Source organism: Leptodactylus fuscus, chromosome 2, assembly GCF_031893055.1.
Source record: "Leptodactylus fuscus isolate aLepFus1 chromosome 2, aLepFus1.hap2, whole genome shotgun sequence".
NCBI lineage: Eukaryota > Metazoa > Chordata > Amphibia > Anura > Leptodactylidae > Leptodactylus > Leptodactylus fuscus.
In genome coordinates this window covers 107,102,608-107,120,784 of record NC_134266.1, presented here as the reverse complement: position 1 = coordinate 107,120,784, position 18,177 = coordinate 107,102,608, and the positions used below count along the sequence as shown (strand labels likewise).

At 46.6% G+C, this 18,177-nt stretch overlaps 1 protein-coding gene across 2 annotated transcripts in view; it reads left to right on the top strand.

Annotated features, from left to right (window-relative positions):
* The window catches only part of ITPR3 (inositol 1,4,5-trisphosphate receptor type 3), a 356,707-nt gene that overhangs the window by 115,076 nt on the left and 223,454 nt on the right, over positions 1 to 18,177 (top strand). For both annotated transcript variants that reach the window (XM_075264237.1, XM_075264236.1), the window contains exon 29: positions 3,506 to 3,628. In XM_075264237.1, the coding sequence (XP_075120338.1) occupies positions 3,506 to 3,628 (123 nt within the window). The remainder of the gene's footprint in view (positions 1 to 3,505; positions 3,629 to 18,177) is intronic.

Here is an 18,177-nt window from a genome sequence, read left to right as displayed (position 1 = left end):
GTCCCTCCCAAGACCGGGTTACTGAAGGAAACAAGCTCCGCAGGACTGTCCTGTCAACTGCCAGAGTGGCACTGGAGCTCCTGGAGCCATAAGCCCTGAAACAAGATACGGGCACACATACAACCACGAATACCGTGGACCTTGTACAACTTGAAACAAGGTCACGGGAGCTTCCATTGACAAACTTTTATCCATCTGGATCCATACTACACCTGTATAGGTTACTATCTACACCTAAAGCTCTAACCCTTACAACCCAATTTGGCACACCAGGTGCACAACAGTGAGCTTAAGAAAGGCTATAACAGCCGAAACGTTGCACGCAACTCTACATATTCGCTTGTAGCACAATAAAAAGCACTATTTATTATCTTAAAATCAATCTGTTGGGATCCTTTATTTATTATACTATTCTGGGGTGGGACCCTATCCCATAAAGACCATTGTAGGCACTGGTCACACCTTTCTTGCATGATTTTATTACGGTCACATTACTAAGAATACTATTATTTTGGTTGCAGTTTTCATTGTGTTCGCAGTTTATGGTTTTTCTCCATATATTATTTAGCCACAACTGGGATTGAATTTTAAAAAAAAGGACAAGTATAAACTATATATAGTATAAATCTATGTTTGGCTTAAAATCTAGATTCTGCAAAAAACACAGTGTTTTACAGTCCCTGCAAAGTGGATGGGATTCTGGCTAATTTTGGAGTACATATAATGTTTTGAGTAGCTTTTATTTACAGTTTTTGGGGTTCCGTGTGAAATAACACAAAATTCTATCATAATTTTTTGCATTTTGTTTTTACAGCATTCACTCCGCATTAAAAATGACATGGCAGCTCTGTCCAGCAGGTCATTATGATTACAGAGATACCATATTTACATTGTTTTGTTTTTTTTACATTTTACCACTTTTAAAAATAAACTTTTTGAAAATTAAAGATTTTCCTGGGGTCACCGAATTCTGACACATATAACTTTACTGTATTGTTGATGAACCTATGACTGGTCTCGTTATTTGCAGATCAGTTTGTACTTTTTATTAGTACCAATTAGAGATGAGCGAACAGTGTTCTATCGAACACATGTTCGATCGGATATCAGGGTGTTCGCCATGTTCGAATCGAATCGAACACCGCGTGGTAAAGTGCGCCAAAATTCGATTCCCCTCCCACCTTCCCTGGCGCCTTTTTTGCACCAATAACAGCGCAGGGGAGGTGGGACAGGAACTACGACACCGGGGGCATTGAAAAAAATTGGAAAAAGTCATTGGCTGCCGAAATCAGGTGACCTCCATTTTAGACGAATAGTGGATTTCAAATCCGGGTCATATGAGAATGTGAACTTTGTGACTATGAGACAGGGATAGCTGTACAGGCAGGGATAGCTAGGGATAACCTTTATTTAGGGGGGAATGTTATTAAAAATAACTTTTTGGGGCTCTATCGGGTGTGTAATTGTGATTTTTGTGAGATAAACTTTTTCCCATAGGGATGCATTGGCCAGCGCTGATTGGCCGAATTCCGTACTCTGGCCAATCAGTGCTGGCCAATGCATTCTATTGGCGTGATGAAGCAGTGCTGAATGTGTGTGTTTAGCTCAACTACACCGGTGGAGTAGTTGAGCTAAGCACACAGATTCAGCTCTGCTTCAATCAGCGCTGGCCAATGCATTCTATTAGCTTGATGAAGCAGAGTGTGCACAAGGGTTCAAGCGCACCCTCGGCTCTGATGTAGCAGAGCCGAGGGTGCACAAGGGTTCAAGTGCACCCTCGGCTCTGATGTAGCAGAGCCGAGGCTGCACAAGGGTTCAAGCGCACCCTCGGCTCTGATGTAGCAGAGCCGAGGGTGCACAAGGGTTCAAGCGCACCCTCGGCTCTGATGTAGCGCTGGCCAATGCATTCTATTAGCGTGAACTGAGTTTGCACAGGGGTTCTAGTGCACCCTCGACTCTGCTACATCAGATTGCTACATCTGATGTAGCAGTGCCGAGTGTGCATCAGATGTGTAGTTGAGCAAAACTGACTCAGCACTGCTAAGACTCTGCATTCGCATAGGAATGCATTGGCCAGCCTTCGGCCAATCAGCGCTGGCTCTGCCGGAGGAGGCGGAGTCTAAGGTCGGACCTGAATGGAGACTGGTGTGGAGCGATCTTAGACTCCGCCTCCTCCAGCAGAGCCAGCGCTGATTGGTCGAGTTCCGTACTCTGGCCAATCAGCACTGGCCAATGCATTTCTATGGGGAAAAGTTAGCTTGCGAAAATCGCAAACTGACAGGGATTTCCATGAAATAAAGTGACTTTTATGCCCCCAGACATGCTTCCCCTGCTGTCCCAGTGTCATTCCAGGGTGTTGGTATCATTTCCTGGGGTGTCATAGTGGACTTGGTGACCCTCCAGACACGAATTTGGGTTTCCCCCTTAACGAGTTTATGTTCCCCATAGACTATAATGGGGTTCGAAACCCATTCGAACACTCGAACAGTGAGCGGCTGTTCGAATCGAATTTCGAACCTCGAACATTTTAGTGTTCGCTCATCTCTAGTACCAATGTTTGGTATGTATGACTTTCTGATCACTTATTATTGTTATTTTTTTTTTTTGGTAAGCAAAGTGACCAAAATACATTAATTTTGCGCATTGCAGTATATATTTGTGTATGACGTTGACCGTACGAGATAATTAACAGTATTTTTGGATAGTGTGAACTTGCATGCATGTGGGGATACCTAACATGTTTGTTTATTTATTTTTGTTTACATTATATATTTGGTATATAATGGTGGAATTTTTTTAACTGTTTATTTTTGTGTAATGCTCCTGTTCCCGCGGCATTACAGCACCGTACTATTACAGTGCTGAGCGAAACCTATACAATCATCATGACATAATAGTATGGCACCTTAGGAGCCAACAATCCTAATTGTGTTATGTTGTGCCCAGCTTGTGAACGCTCCAAAAGCTGTTGTGCCCAAGATACTTAACCACTTAACAGTTTTTGAAGTGTGTGTCTCACCTGAAACTTAGTGAGTACGGCATTATCAGGCACTAAAATACCATACTGTGGGTCTGGAAACATTGCAATTTTCAATACAAGATAATGCTTTAACAAGACAATACATGATGTCGTAAAATGTATGGGTATACATTTTACAACCACATATATTGTCGTGTTCAGGGGAATTTGTATAACGAACTGTGGAGTGTATTTTCTCCTTTTAACTTCTTGTTAAAGTTAAAAATTTGCGGCTATATTGACAGCTTATTTGAAAAAAATAATATTTTTTTTTATTTTCCTGTCCTAATGTTAATAAAATCTGTCAAAATGCTGACTAAACCACTTGATACATTCTGTGAGGGGTGTACTTTCTAAAACAAGGTCACTTTTTGGGGGTTTCCATTGTATTGATACATTAGAGGCTCTGCAAATGCGACATGACTTCATGTGTTCACTTTAACAGATGGAAATTGCTTAACTAATTTGTTTGTATTGTTTTCATAGGGAGATATGAAAATGAAGGAGATTTTGAAGTACACACACCAGTTTCTGCAGAAATTCTGTGCTGGGAACCCAGAAAACCAAGCTCTTTTACACAAACAATTGTCTCTGTTTCTAACTCCTGGCGTAAGTTAAAAAATATATGGAATATATAATTTTCTATGTGAGATTTGAAATAAGATAGTTTTAGAGTTTGTGAACTAGGAGTCTCTCCAATTGGTGAGTGAAGAGCACTGTGCTTCTTTGGACTACAGTTTCCATAAGCACTGTTCTACTGAGTACGGCAACCCTTTTATTTTCATAATAATGGGCATAGCTATTGCGGTCTAGAGGTAGTAATTTCTACTGGGCTTTGGAAGCTGAGAGGTCCCAAAGGCCTCTACAATATAAGAGGACACCATTAGAGATGAGCGAACACTAAAATGTTCGAGGTTCGAAATTCGATTCGAACAGCCGCTCAATGTTCGTGTGTTCGAACGGGTTTCGAACCCCATTATAGTCTATGGGGAACAGATACTCGTTAAGGGGGAAACCCAAATCCGTGTCTGGAGGGTCACCAAGTCCACTATGACACCCCAGGAAATGATGCCAACACCTCTGGAATGACACTGGGACAGCAGGGGAAGCATGTCTGGGGGCATCTAACACACCAAAGACCCTCTATTACCCCAACATCACAGCCTAACAACTACACACTTTACACACTCAATACCACCTCTCTGACAGTAGGAAAACACCTTGAAACATGTGTATTTGGCACTTGCAGTGAGGAGAGCTTGTCACCAGCAGTGAATTTGGCCCTTGTAGTAAGTTGAGGTTGGCACCAACATTTGTTTTGAAAATCAGGGTGGATTGAGCCTCTAACCAGCAGAGTTTGGGCAAATTCATGGTGGAGGGAGCCTCTAAACACCCCAGTTTGGGCAAATTCATGGTGGAGGGAGCCTCTAAAAACCCCAGTTTGGACCAATTCATGGTGGAGGGAGCCTCTAACCAGCCCAGTTTGGGCAAATTCATGGTGGAGGGAGCCTCTAAAAAACCCAGTTTGGACCAATTCATGGTGGAGGGAGCCTCTAACCAGCCCAGTTTGGGCAAATTCATGGTGGAGGGAGCCTCTAACCAGCCCAGTTTGGACCAATTAATGGTGGAGGGAGCCTCTAACCAGCCCAGTTTGGACCAATTAATGGTGGAGGGAGCCTCTAACCAGCCCAGTTTGAACCAATTCATGGTGGAGGGAGCCTCTAAACAGCCCAGTTTGGGCAAATTCATGGTGGAGGGAGCCTCTAAAAAACCCAGTTTGGACCAATTCATGGTGGAGGGAGCCTCTAACCAGCCCAGTTTGGACCAATTAATGGTGGAGGGAGCCTCTAACCAGCCCAGTTTGGACCAATTCATGGTGGAGGGAGCCTCTAAACAGCCAAGTTTTGGGAAATTCATGGTGGAGGGAGCCTCTAACCAGCCCAGTTTGGACCAATTCATGGTGGAGGGAGCCTCTAAACAGCCAAGTTTTGGGAAATTCATGGTGGAGGGAGCCTCTAACCAGCCCAGTTTGGACCAATTCATGGTGGAGGGAGCCTCTAAAAAACCCAGTTTGGACCAATTCATGGTGGAGGGAGCCTCTAAACAGCCCAGTTTGGGCAAATTCATGGTGGAGGGAGCCTCTAACCAGCCCAGTTTGGACCAATTAATGGTGGAGGGAGCCTCTAAACAGCCCAGTTTGGGCAAATTCATGGTGGAGGGAGCCTCTAACCAGCCCAGTTTGGACCAATTCATGGTGGAGGGAGCCTCTAACCAGCCCAGTTTGGGCAAATTCATGGTGGAGGGAGCCTCTAAAAAACCCAGTTTGGACCAATTCATGGTGGAGGGAGCCTCTAACCAGCCCAGTTTGGGCAAATTCATGGTGGAGGGAGCCTCTAACCAGCCCAGTTTGGACCAATTAATGGTGGAGGGAGCCTCTAACCAGCCCAGTTTGGACCAATTCATGGTGGAGGGAGCCTCTAACCAGCCCAGTTTGGACCAATTAATGGTGGAGGGAGCCTCTAAACAGCCAAGTTTTGGGAAATTCATGGTGGAGGGAGCCTCTAACCAGCCCAGTTTGGACCAATTCATGGTGGAGGGAGCCTCTAAACAGCCCAGTTTGGGCAAATTCATGGTGGAGGGAGCCTCTAAAAAACCCAGTTTGGACCAATTCATGGTGGAGGGAGCCTCTAATTAGCCCAGTTTGGACCAATTAATTGTGGAGGGAGCCTCTAACCAGCCCAGTTTGGACCAATTAATGGTGGAGGGAGCCTCTAAACAGCCCAGTTTGGGCAAATTCATGGTGGAGGGAGCCTCTAACCAGCCCAGTTTGGACCAATTAATGGTGGAGGGAGCCTCTAACCAGCCCAGTTTGGACCAATTAATGGTGGAGGGAGCCTCTAACCACCCCAGTTTGGACCAATTCATGGTGGAGGGAGCCTCTAACCAGCCCAGTTTGGACCAATTCATGGTGGAGGGAGCCTCTAAAAAACCCAGTTTGGACCAATTCATGGTGGAGGGAGCCTCTAAACAGCCCAGTTTGGGCAAATTCATGGTGGAGGGAGCCTCTAAAAAACCCAGTTTGGACCAATTCATGGTGGAGGGAGCCTCTAACCAGCCCAGTTTGGACCAATTAATGGTGGAGGGAGCCTCTAAACAGCCAAGTTTGGACCAATTCATGGTGGAGGGAGCCTCTAAAAACCCCAGTTTGGACCAATTCATGGTGGAGGGAGCCTCTAACCAGCCCAGTTTGGACCAATTAATGGTGGAGGGAGCCTCTAACCAGCCCAGTTTGGACCAATTAATGGTGGAGGGAGCCTCTAACCACCCCAGTTTGGACCAATTCATGGTGGAGGGAGCCTCTAAACAGCCAAGTTTGGACCAATTCATGGTGAAGGGAGCCTCTAAAAACCCGTTTGGACCAATTCATGGTGGAGGGAGCCTCTAACCAGCCCAGTTTGGGCAAATTCATGGTGGAGGGAGCCTCTAAACAGCCCAGTTTGGGCAAATTCATGGTGGAGGGAGCCTCTAACCAGCCCAGTTTGGACCAATTAATGGTGGAGGGAGCCTCTAACCAGCCCAGTTTGGACCAATTAATGGTGGAGGGAGCCTCTAACCACCCCAGTTTGGACCAATTCATGGTGGAGGGAGCCTCTAAACAGCCAAGTTTGGACCAATTCATGGTGGAGGGAGCCTCTAAAAACCCCAGTTTGGACCAATTCATGGTGGAGGGAGCCTCTAACCAGCCCAGTTTGGACCAATTAATGGTGGAGGGAGCCTCTAAACAGCCAAGTTTTGGGAAATTCATGGTGGAGGGAGCCTCTAACCAGCCCAGTTTGGACCAATTCATGGTGGAGGGAGCCTCTAAAAAACCCAGTTTGGACCAATTCATGGTGGAGGGAGCCTCTAACCAGCCCAGTTTGGACCAATTCATGGTGGAGGGAGCCTCTAAACAGCCCAGTTTGGGCAAATTCATGGTGGAGGGAGCCTCTAAAAAACCCAGTTTGGACCAATTCATGGTGGAGGGAGCCTCTAATTAGCCCAGTTTGGACCAATTAATGGTGGAGGGAGCCTCTAACCACCCCAGTTTGTACCAATTCATGGTGGAGGGAGCCTCTAAACAGCCAAGTTTGGACCAATTCATGGTGAAGGGAGCCTCTAAAAACCCGTTTGGACCAATTCATGGTGGAGGGAGCCTCTAACCAGCCCAGTTTGGGCAAATTCATGGTGGAGGGAGCCTCTAAACAGCCCAGTTTGGGCAAATTCATGGTGGAGGGAGCCTCTAACCAGCCCAGTTTGGACCAATTAATGGTGGAGGGAGCCTCTAACCAGCCCAGTTTGGACCAATTAATGGTGGAGGGAGCCTCTAACCACCCCAGTTTGGACCAATTCATGGTGGAGGGAGCCTCTAAACAGCCAAGTTTGGACCAATTCATGGTGGAGGGAGCCTCTAAAAACCCCAGTTTGGACCAATTCATGGTGGAGGGAGCCTCTAACCAGCCCAGTTTGGACCAATTAATGGTGGAGGGAGCCTCTAAACAGCCAAGTTTTGGGAAATTCATGGTGGAGGGAGCCTCTAACCAGCCCAGTTTGGACCAATTCATGGTGGAGGGAGCCTCTAAACAGCCCAGTTTGGGCAAATTCATGGTGGAGGGAGCCTCTAAAAAACCCAGTTTGGACCAATTCATGGTGGAGGGAGCCTCTAATTAGCCCAGTTTGGACCAATTAATTGTGGAGGGAGCCTCTAACCAGCCCAGTTTGGACCAATTAATGGTGGAGGGAGCCTCTAAACAGCCCAGTTTGGGCAAATTCATGGTGGAGGGAGCCTCTAACCAGCCCAGTTTGGACCAATTAATGGTGGAGGGAGCCTCTAACCAGCCCAGTTTGGACCAATTAATGGTGGAGGGAGCCTCTAACCACCCCAGTTTGGACCAATTCATGGTGGAGGGAGCCTCTAACCAGCCCAGTTTGGACCAATTCATGGTGGAGGGAGCCTCTAACCAGCCCAGTTTGGACCAATTAATGGTGGAGGGAGCCTCTAACCACCCCAGTTTGGACCAATTCATGGTGGAGGGAGCCTCTAAAAAACCCAGTTTGGACCAATTCATGGTGGAGGGAGCCTCTAAACAGCCCAGTTTGGGCAAATTCATGGTGGAGGGAGCCTCTAAACAGCCCAGTTTGGGCAAATTCATGGTGGAGGGAGCCTCTAACCAGCCCAGTTTGGACCAATTAATGGTGGAGGGAGCCTCTAACCAGCCCAGTTTGGACCAATTCATGGTGGAGGGAGCCTCTAAACAGCCCAGTTTGGGCAAATTCATGGTGGAAGGAGCCTCTAACCAGCAGAGTTGTGGGAAAGCAGGGTGGAGGGAGCCTCTAACCAGCAGAGTTGGTGGAAATCAGGGTGGAGGGAGCCTCTAACCAGCAGAGTTGGGGGAAATCATGTTGGAGGGAGCCTAGTATTAGCAGAATTGTGCAACGCTTATGGTGGATGAGTATGAGGATGCGGAGGAATTGGAGAGGTTGAGTACAGACATGGAGTTTCATGTTGGGGTGCTTTACACAGGTGGGCACAAAAATGAAGGCTCTATCCAGTGGTGGTTCATTTTTATCAAAGTGAGCCGGTCGGCACTCTCAGCTGACAGACGGGTGCGCTTGTCAGTGATGATGCCACCGGCTGCACTGAACACCCTCTCAGATAGGACGCTGGCGGCAGGACAGGACAGCACCTCCAAGGCATATAGGGCAAGTTCAAGCCACAGGTCCAACTTCGACACCCAATACGTGTAGGGCGCAGAGGGGTCGGAGAGGACAGGGCTGTGGTCGGAAAGGTATTCCCGCAACATGCGCCTATACTTCTCACGCCTGGTGACACTAGGACCCTCCGTGGCGGCACTTTGGCGAGGGGGTGCCATCAAGGTGTCCCAGACCTTAGACAGTGTGCCCCTCGTTTGTGTGGACCGGTGAGAACTTGGTTGCCTACTGGAGGAACTGCCCTCCCTGCCGCCACTGTCACATGCTGGAAACATCTCCATCATATTCTGCACCAATTGCCTGTGGCAAGCATTGATGCGATTGGCCCTCCCCTCTACCGGAATAAAAGACGAGGTGTTGTTTTTATACCGGGGGTCAAGGATAGCAAAGATCCAGTACTGGTTGTCCTCCATGATTTTGACAATACGCTTGTCGGTTGTAAAGCACCCCAACATGAACTCAGCCATGTCTGCCACAGTGTTAGTTGGCATGACTCCTCTGGCCCCACCGGAAAGTTCAATCTCCATTTCCTCCTCATCCTCCATGTCTACCCATCCGCGCTGCAACAATGGGACGATTCGAAGTTGCCCGGAAGCCTCCTGTATCACCATCACATCATCGGACAACTCTTCTTCCTCCTCCTCCTCCTCCTCCTCCTCCTCCATTAAACGCAGTGAAGCGGACAGATGTGTGGACCTACTCTCCAGCTGTGACGGATCGGATGCTATCCCTAACTCCTCTGTGTGATCTGAGTTATCCCTGATGTCAATCAGGGATTCTCTCAGAACACACAAGAGCGGGATTGTAAGGCTCACCATCGCATCCTCAGAGCTCACCCTCCTTGTGGACTCCTCAAAGACCCGTAGGATGTCACAAAGGTCTCTCATCCATGGCCACTCATGGATGTGAAACTGAGGCAGCTGACTTTGTGGCACCCTAGGGTTTTGTAGCTGGTATTCCATCAAAGGTCTCTGCTGCTCAACCACTCTATTCAACATCTGAAACGTTGAGTTCCAGCGTGTGGGGACGTCGCACAAAAGCCGGTGTTGTGGCACATGCAGGCGTTGCTGGAGAGATTTTAAGCTAGCAGCGGCTACTGTCGACTTGCGAAAGTGGGCGCACATGCGCCGCACTTTCACCAGTAGCTCTGGAACATTGGGGTAGCTCTTTAGGAAACGTTGCACCACTAGGTTGAAGACGTGGGCCAGGCATGGAACATGTTGGAGTCCGGCAAGCTCCAGAGCTGCTACCAGGTTCCGGCCGTTATCACAAACGACCATGCCTGGGCCCAGGTGCAGCGGCTCAAACCATATTGCCGTCTCATCGAGGAGGGCATCCCTCACCTCGGAGGCAGTGTGCTGTCTGTCCCCCAAGCTGATCAGCTTCAGCACAGCCTGCTGACGTCTACCAACGCCAGTGCTGCAACGTTTCCAACTCGTAGCTGGGGTCAATCTAACAGCGGAGGAGGAGGCGGTGGCGGAGGAGGAGGCGGAGGAGGAGGCGGTAGAGGAGGAGGAGGAGGGGGGTGTTCTTCTCGTGTCCCTGCCAGGAATGTTAGGCGGGGAGACGAGGTACACCGGGCCAGTTTGGGAAGCAGTCCCAGCCTCAACTACATTTACCCAGTGTGCCGTCAGTGAAATGTAGCGTCCCTGTCCGCATGCACTTGTCCACGCGTCGGTGGTCAAGTGGACCTTTGTGCAAAGCGCGGAACTAAGGGCCCGCCTGATGTTGAGTGACACGTGCTGGTGCAAGGCGGGGACGGCACACCGGGAGAAGTAGTGACGGCTAGGGACGGCATAGCGAGGTGCCGCAGTTGCCATCAGGTCCAGGAAGGCGGGAGTTTCAACAAGCCGGAACGCCAACATCTCCTGGGCCAGCAGTTTAGCGATGTTGGCGTTCAAGGCTTGCGCGTGTGGGTGGTTAGCAGTGTATTTCTGCCGCCGCTCCAATGTCTGAGAGATGGTGGGTTGTTGTAAAGAAACGCCTGATGGTGCCTTTGATGGTGCAGGAGAAGGAGATAAGACAGGACCAGGGGAGGATGAGGTAGAAGTCAACAAAGTGGCGGAGGCAGATGAAGTGGTGTCCTGGCTCGTCCTCTGGAGTGCATCGCCAGCACAGTCAGCAGTGGCAGTGGCAGAGGCAGAGGCAGAGGCAGTGGCAGTGGCGTGAACGGCAGGCGGCCTTTGTCCTGCCGTTGCTGCCTGCCACTGATTCCAGTGCTTGGATTCCAAATGACGGCGCATTGAAGTGGTGGACAGGTTGCTCTTCTCAGAGCCCCTAATCAATTTCGAGAGGCAAATTGTGCAGACAACACTATATCTGTCCTCGGCGCATTCCTTGAAAAAACTCCACACCTTCGAGAAACGTGCCCTCGAGGTGGGAGTTTTTCGGGGCTGGGTACGAACTGGAACATCTTGGGAGATTCCGGGTGTGGCCTGGCTTCGCCTAAGCTGCTGACCTCTGCCTCTGCCTCTAGCTACCCTTTTTGGTGCTGCACCTGCCTCAACATCCACACTACTTTCCCCGCTTGACATCCCCCCTGTCCAGGTCGGGTCAGTGTCCTCATCATCCACCACTTCCTCTTCCAACTCCTGTCTCATCTCCTCCTCCCGCACAATGCGCCAGTCAACTGGATGCCCTGACGGCAACTGCGTCACATCATCGTCGATGAGGGTGGGTTGCTGGTCATCCACCACCAAATCGAACGGAGATGGAGGAGACTCTAGTGTTTGAGCATCTGGACACAGATGCTCCTCTGTTAGGTTCGTGGAATCGTGACGTGGAGAGGCAGGTTGAGGGACAATGAAAGGAGCGGAGAACAGCTCTGGGGAGCAGGGACAGTTTGGGTTATTGTTCTGTAAAGCTTCGGAATTTTGGGAGGAAGGAAGACAAGACTGTTGGGTAATAGGAGGAGAGGAGGCAGAGTCTGACTGGCTGCTGGACAATGTGCTGTAAGCGTTCTCTGACAGCCATTGCAAGACCTGTTCCTGGTTCTCGGGCCTACTAAGGTTTGTACCCTGCAGTTTAGTTAATGTGGCAAGCAACCCTGGCACTGTGGAGTGGCGCAATGCTTGCTGCCCCACAGGAGTAGGCACGGGACGCCCTGTGGCTTCACTGCTACCTTGCTCCCCAGAACCATTCCCCCGACCTCGCCCACGGCCTCGTCCACGTCCCTTTCCGGGAGCCTTGCGCATTTTGAATTCCTAGTTAGAAATTGGCACTGTATACCAGTAGTAAAAATTGTGGGTGCACGTAACCCCAATATATTCTTTGAATTCCCAGTCAGACACTGGCACTATATGGCAGTAGCAAGAAATGAGGGTATTTGTATTCCCAATATACTCTTTGAATTCCCAGTCAGACAATGGCACTGTATACCAGTAGTAAAAATTGTGGGTGCACGTAACCCCAATATATTCTTTGAATTCCCAGTCAGACACTGGCACTATATGGCAGTAGCAAGAAATGAGGGTATTTGTATTCCCAATATACTCTTTGAATTCCCAGTCAGACAATGGCACTGTATACCAGTAGTAAAAATTGTGGGTGCACGTAACCCCAATATATTCTTTGAATTACCAGTCAGAAACTGGCACTATATGGCAGTAGCAAGAAATGAGGGTATTTATAACCCCAATATATTCTTTGAATTCCCAGTCAGACAATGGCACTGTATACCAGTAGTAAAAATTGTGGGTGCACGTAACCCCAATATATTCTTTGAATTACCAGTCAGAAACTGGCACTATATGGCAGTAGCAAGAAATGAGGGTATTTGTATTCCCAATATACTCTTTGAATTCCCAGTCAGACAATGGCACTGTATACCAGTAGTAAAAATTGTGGGTGCACGTAACCCCAATATATTCTTTGAATTACCAGTCAGAAACTGGCACTATATGGCAGTAGCAAGAAATGAGGGTATTTATAACCCCAATATATTCTTTGAATTCCCAGTCAGACAATGGCACTGTATACCAGTAGTAAAAATTGTGGGTGCACGTAACCCCAATATATTCTTTGAATTCCCAGTCAGAAACTGGCACTATATGGCAGTAGCAAGAAATGAGGGTATTTGTATTCCCAATATACTCTTTGAATTCCCAGTCAGACAATGGCACTGTATACCAGTAGTAAAAATTGTGGGTGCACGTAACCCCAATATATTCTTTGAATTACCAGTCAGAAACTGGCACTATATGGCAGTAGCAAGAAATGAGGGTATTTATAACCCCAATATATTCTTTGAATTCCCAGTCAGACAATGGCACTGTATACCAGTAGTAAAAATTGTGGGTGCACGTAACCCCAATATATTCTTTGAATTCCCAGTCAGAAACTGGCACTATATGGCAGTAGCAAGAAATGAGGGTATTTGTATTCCCAATATATTCTTTGAATTCCCAGTCAGACAATGGCACTGTATACCAGTAGTAAAAATTGTGGGTGCACGTAACCCCAATATATTCTTTGAATTACCAGTCAGAAACTGGCACTATATGGCAGTAGCAAGAAATGAGGGTATTTATAACCCCAATATATTCTTTGAATTCCCAGTCAGACAATGGCACTGTATACCAGTAGTAAAAATTGTGGGTGCACGTAACCCCAATATATTCTTTGAATTCCCAGTCAGACACTGGCACTATATGGCAGTAGCAAGAAATGAGGGTATTTGTATTCCCAATATACTCTTTGAATTCCCAGTCAGACAATGGCACTGTATACCAGTAGTAAAAATTGTGGGTGCACGTAACCCCAATATATTCTTTGAATTACCAGTCAGAAACTGGCACTATATGGCAGTAGCAAGAAATGAGGGTATTTATAACCCCAATATATTCTTTGAATTCCCAGTCAGACAATGGCACTGTATACCAGTAGTAAAAATTGTGGGTGCACGTAACCCCAATATATTCTTTGAATTACCAGTCAGAAACTGGCACTATATGGCAGTAGCAAGAAATGAGGGTATTTGTATTCCCAATATACTCTTTGAATTCCCAGTCAGACAATGGCACTGTATACCAGTAGTAAAAATTGTGGGTGCACGTAACCCCAATATATTCTTTGAATTACCAGTCAGAAACTGGCACTATATGGCAGTAGCAAGAAATGAGGGTATTTATAACCCCAATATATTCTTTGAATTCCCAGTCAGACAATGGCACTGTATACCAGTAGTAAAAATTGTGGGTGCACGTAACCCCAATATATTCTTTGAATTCCCAGTCAGAAACTGGCACTATATGGCAGTAGCAAGAAATGAGGGTATTTGTATTCCCAATATACTCTTTGAATTCCCAGTCAGACAATGGCACTGTATACCAGTAGTAAAAATTGTGGGTGCACATAACCCCAATATATTCTTTGAATTACCAGTCAGAAACTGGCACTATATGGCAGTAGCAAGAAATGAGGGTATTTATAACCCCAATATATTCTTTGAATTCCCAGTCAGACAATGGCACTGTATACCAGTAGTAAAAATTGTGGGTGCACGTAACCCCAATATATTCTTTGAATTCCCAGTCAGACACTGGCACTATATGGCAGTAGCAAGAAATGAGGGTATTTGTATTCCCAATATACTCTTTGAATTCCCAGTCAGACAATGGCACTGTATACCAGTAGTAAAAATTGTGGGTGCACGTAACCCCAATATATTCTTTGAATTACCAGTCAGAAACTGGCACTATATGGCAGTAGCAAGAAATGAGGGTATTTATAACCCCAATATATTCTTTGAATTCCCAGTCAGACAATGGCACTGTATACCAGTAGTAAAAATTGTGGGTGCACGTAACCCCAATATATTCTTTGAATTACCAGTCAGAAACTGGCACTATATGGCAGTAGCAAGAAATGAGGGTATTTGTATTCCCAATATACTCTTTGAATTCCCAGTCAGACAATGGCACTGTATACCAGTAGTAAAAATTGTGGGTGCACGTAACCCCAATATATTCTTTGAATTACCAGTCAGAAACTGGCACTATATGGCAGTAGCAAGAAATGAGGGTATTTATAACCCCAATATATTCTTTGAATTCCCAGTCAGACAATGGCACTGTATACCAGTAGTAAAAATTGTGGGTGCACGTAACCCCAATATATTCTTTGAATTCCCAGTCAGAAACTGGCACTATATGGCAGTAGCAAGAAATGAGGGTATTTGTATTCCCAATATACTCTTTGAATTCCCAGTCAGACAATGGCACTGTATACCAGTAGTAAAAATTGTGGGTGCACGTAACCCCAATATATTCTTTGAATTACCAGTCAGAAACTGGCACTATATGGCAGTAGCAAGAAATGAGGGTATTTATAACCCCAATATATTCTTTGAATTCCCAGTCAGACAATGGCACTGTATACCAGTAGTAAAAATTGTGGGTGCACGTAACCCCAATATATTCTTTGAATTCCCAGTCAGAAACTGGCACTATATGGCAGTAGCAAGAAATGAGGGTATTTGTATTCCCAATATATTCTTTGAATTCCCAGTCAGACAATGGCACTGTATACCAGTAGTAAAAATTGTGGGTGCACGTAACCCCAATATATTCTTTGAATTACCAGTCAGAAACTGGCACTATATGGCAGTAGCAAGAAATGAGGGTATTTATAACCCCAATATATTCTTTGAATTCCCAGTCAGACAATGGCACTGTATACCAGTAGTAAAAATTGTGGGTGCACGTAACCCCAATATATTCTTTGAATTCCCAGTCAGAAACTGGCACTATATGGCAGTAGCAAGAAATGAGGGTATTTGTATTCCCAATATACTCTTTGAATTCCCAGTCAGACAATGGCACTGTATACCAGTAGTAAAAATTGTGGGTGCACGTAACCCCAATATATTCTTTGAATTACCAGTCAGAAACTGGCACTATATGGCAGTAGCAAGAAATGAGGGTATTTGTATTCCCAATATATTCTTTGAATTCCCAGTCAGACAATGGCACTGTATACCAGTAGTAAAAATTGTGGGTGTATATAGCCCCAATTCTATTGCTAGGGGACTTGCAGGGTATTTCTGGGGTGAAGGTGGGGGGGCACACCGTTGGAACGGGTATCGGGGTATATATCGGGTATACGGGAATACACTGACAGTGTATTCCATTCAGGATCCTGGGAAAGCTGGGTTGCGGCGATTGAGCCCGTCAGTGCCACGTTACACTGACAAGCTTCTCCCTGGAATTTAGCTCTTACAAGAGCTGTTGGTTGTCTTCTCCTTCCTATCCTAGCCTGTCCCTGCCTACCCAGAATCTAAGCCCTAGCTAGCTGGACGGAAACCTCCGTCCTCGGTGAATTGCAAGCTCAGAATGACGCGAAGCTGGGCGGCGCTGTTCTTTTAAATTAGAGGTCACATGTTTTCGGCAGCCAATGGGTTTTGCCTACTTTTTTCAACGTCACCGGTGTCGTAGTTCCTGTCCCACCTACCCTGCGCTGTTATTGGAGCAAAAAAGGCGCCAGGGAAGGTGGGAGGGGAATCGAGTAATGGCGCACTTTACCACGCGGTGTTCGATTCGATTCGAACATGCCGAACAGCCTAATATCCGATCGAACATGAGTTCGATAGAACACTGTTCGCTCATCTCTAGACACCATTATTATAGATAGCACATAATAAGTGGGGGACCAATTACAAATTTTGCATTGCGGCTTAGGAGCATTAGGTTATGCCTTACAATCAGTGTGCAACCTGCCTTTAAATTGGCAAATGCCAGCTGAAGTTACTCAAACACTTTAGTGGTTTTCTAGGCTGAATAAATGATGACCAGGCCCAGTGGTGTAAGTACTGTCATAGCGGCTGCCAAAGAGCCGACAACCTTCAGAGGCTGACGGGCCCCTGCTGCTTTTTTTTGTTTTAATAGGGCTTTACCTGCTTGAGTAATCCGCCTTCTTGCTCACAGGCACCTCCACTTCCCTTCAGCCCTTCAGGCGCCCTGTGCATCCCACATCATATTGCTGGGCCCCCCTGAGGGAGAAAGGGGAAGTGGAGGCGGCCATGAGTAGGAGTGGGTATTATTAAGTAAGGACGCAGGCCCACAGCAAGAGTATTTGTTGAGCAAACCCCAACAAATATGCTATTATTATACTGAGATATTATATACTGAGGTCTCTTCACCTCTACTGACGGTTTCCATGCTGTCTTCGGCCTCTGTAGTGACATCACAGACTTTACATGGGTCAGGCTGGCATTGCGATGCATATCCTACATTATTTGCAATGTACACCATTGGAGTCATGATGGACATAATACTGTGTGGAGGGGCTACTATGGGACATAATACTGTGTTTAGGGGTAATTGTGAAACATTATACTGTGTGCAGGGGCTACTATGGGACATAACTCTGTGTTTAGGAGTAACTGAGAAATTATACTGAGTGCAAGGGCTACTATGACACATAATACTATTTTTAGGGGTAATTGTGAGACATTATACTGAGTTCAGGGGCTACCATCTACTAATATTATAAATGTGAAAGTTTGTGTGTTTGGATATTTGTGTGTTTGTTCCTCAATCACGCAAAAACGACTGAATGGATTTGAATAAAATTCGGTACACAGATTGTAACCTCGATTAAAATATAGGCTACTTTTTATTCCGGTAAATGACATGGCTTCACAACTGTTATGAATTTATGTTCACATACTATATTAAACAGTTCTTAGCAGCTCCTTATCTCAGCCAGGGCTGTTATCTCTCTGTGTAAACACACACTAACCCTCAGTGGTTTGTATACAAATATTAGCATATTATCTGATCTGCTCCAGGAGTGCTCACATACTGACATGGGCAATGACCTTTAATCGAGATTGGCAGTTTGCCAATTTTAAACATGCCTGGAAAAAGAAAATCTAGTTTGTCGCAAACAATAAGAGCTATGAAGGTAGCCAGAAGTCACAGACTTCTCCTCAAGCGCAGCTGAGGGGGATAATCAACTCCAACAATACACTCATTATATGGCGTTCCAGCAAGCTGCTGACATGCCGGAACAATCACGGGCACAGCGCGTGGAACGAGTTCAGCGGCATGCCAGCTTGACAGCTACCGAAATGCTGGAGCAGGCGGATCATCAACACCAACAACATGCTCATTATATGATCTTCCAGCGATGTGCTGAAATGTTGCAATAATCACAGGCACAGTGCAAGAAACAAGTTCAGCAGCAGGCTAGCTTGAGAGCTTCTGAAACGCCGGAGCATGCAAATCATCAGCACCAAGAACACGCTCAACATATGGCGTCCCAGCAAGCTGCTGACATGCCGGAACAATCACAGGCACGGTGTGAGGAACATGGACAGCAGCAGGACAACTTGAGAGCTGCCGAAATGCCAGAGCAGGCAAACCATCGACGGCAGCAATTTGCTGAATATAGGCGGATCATCGATGCCA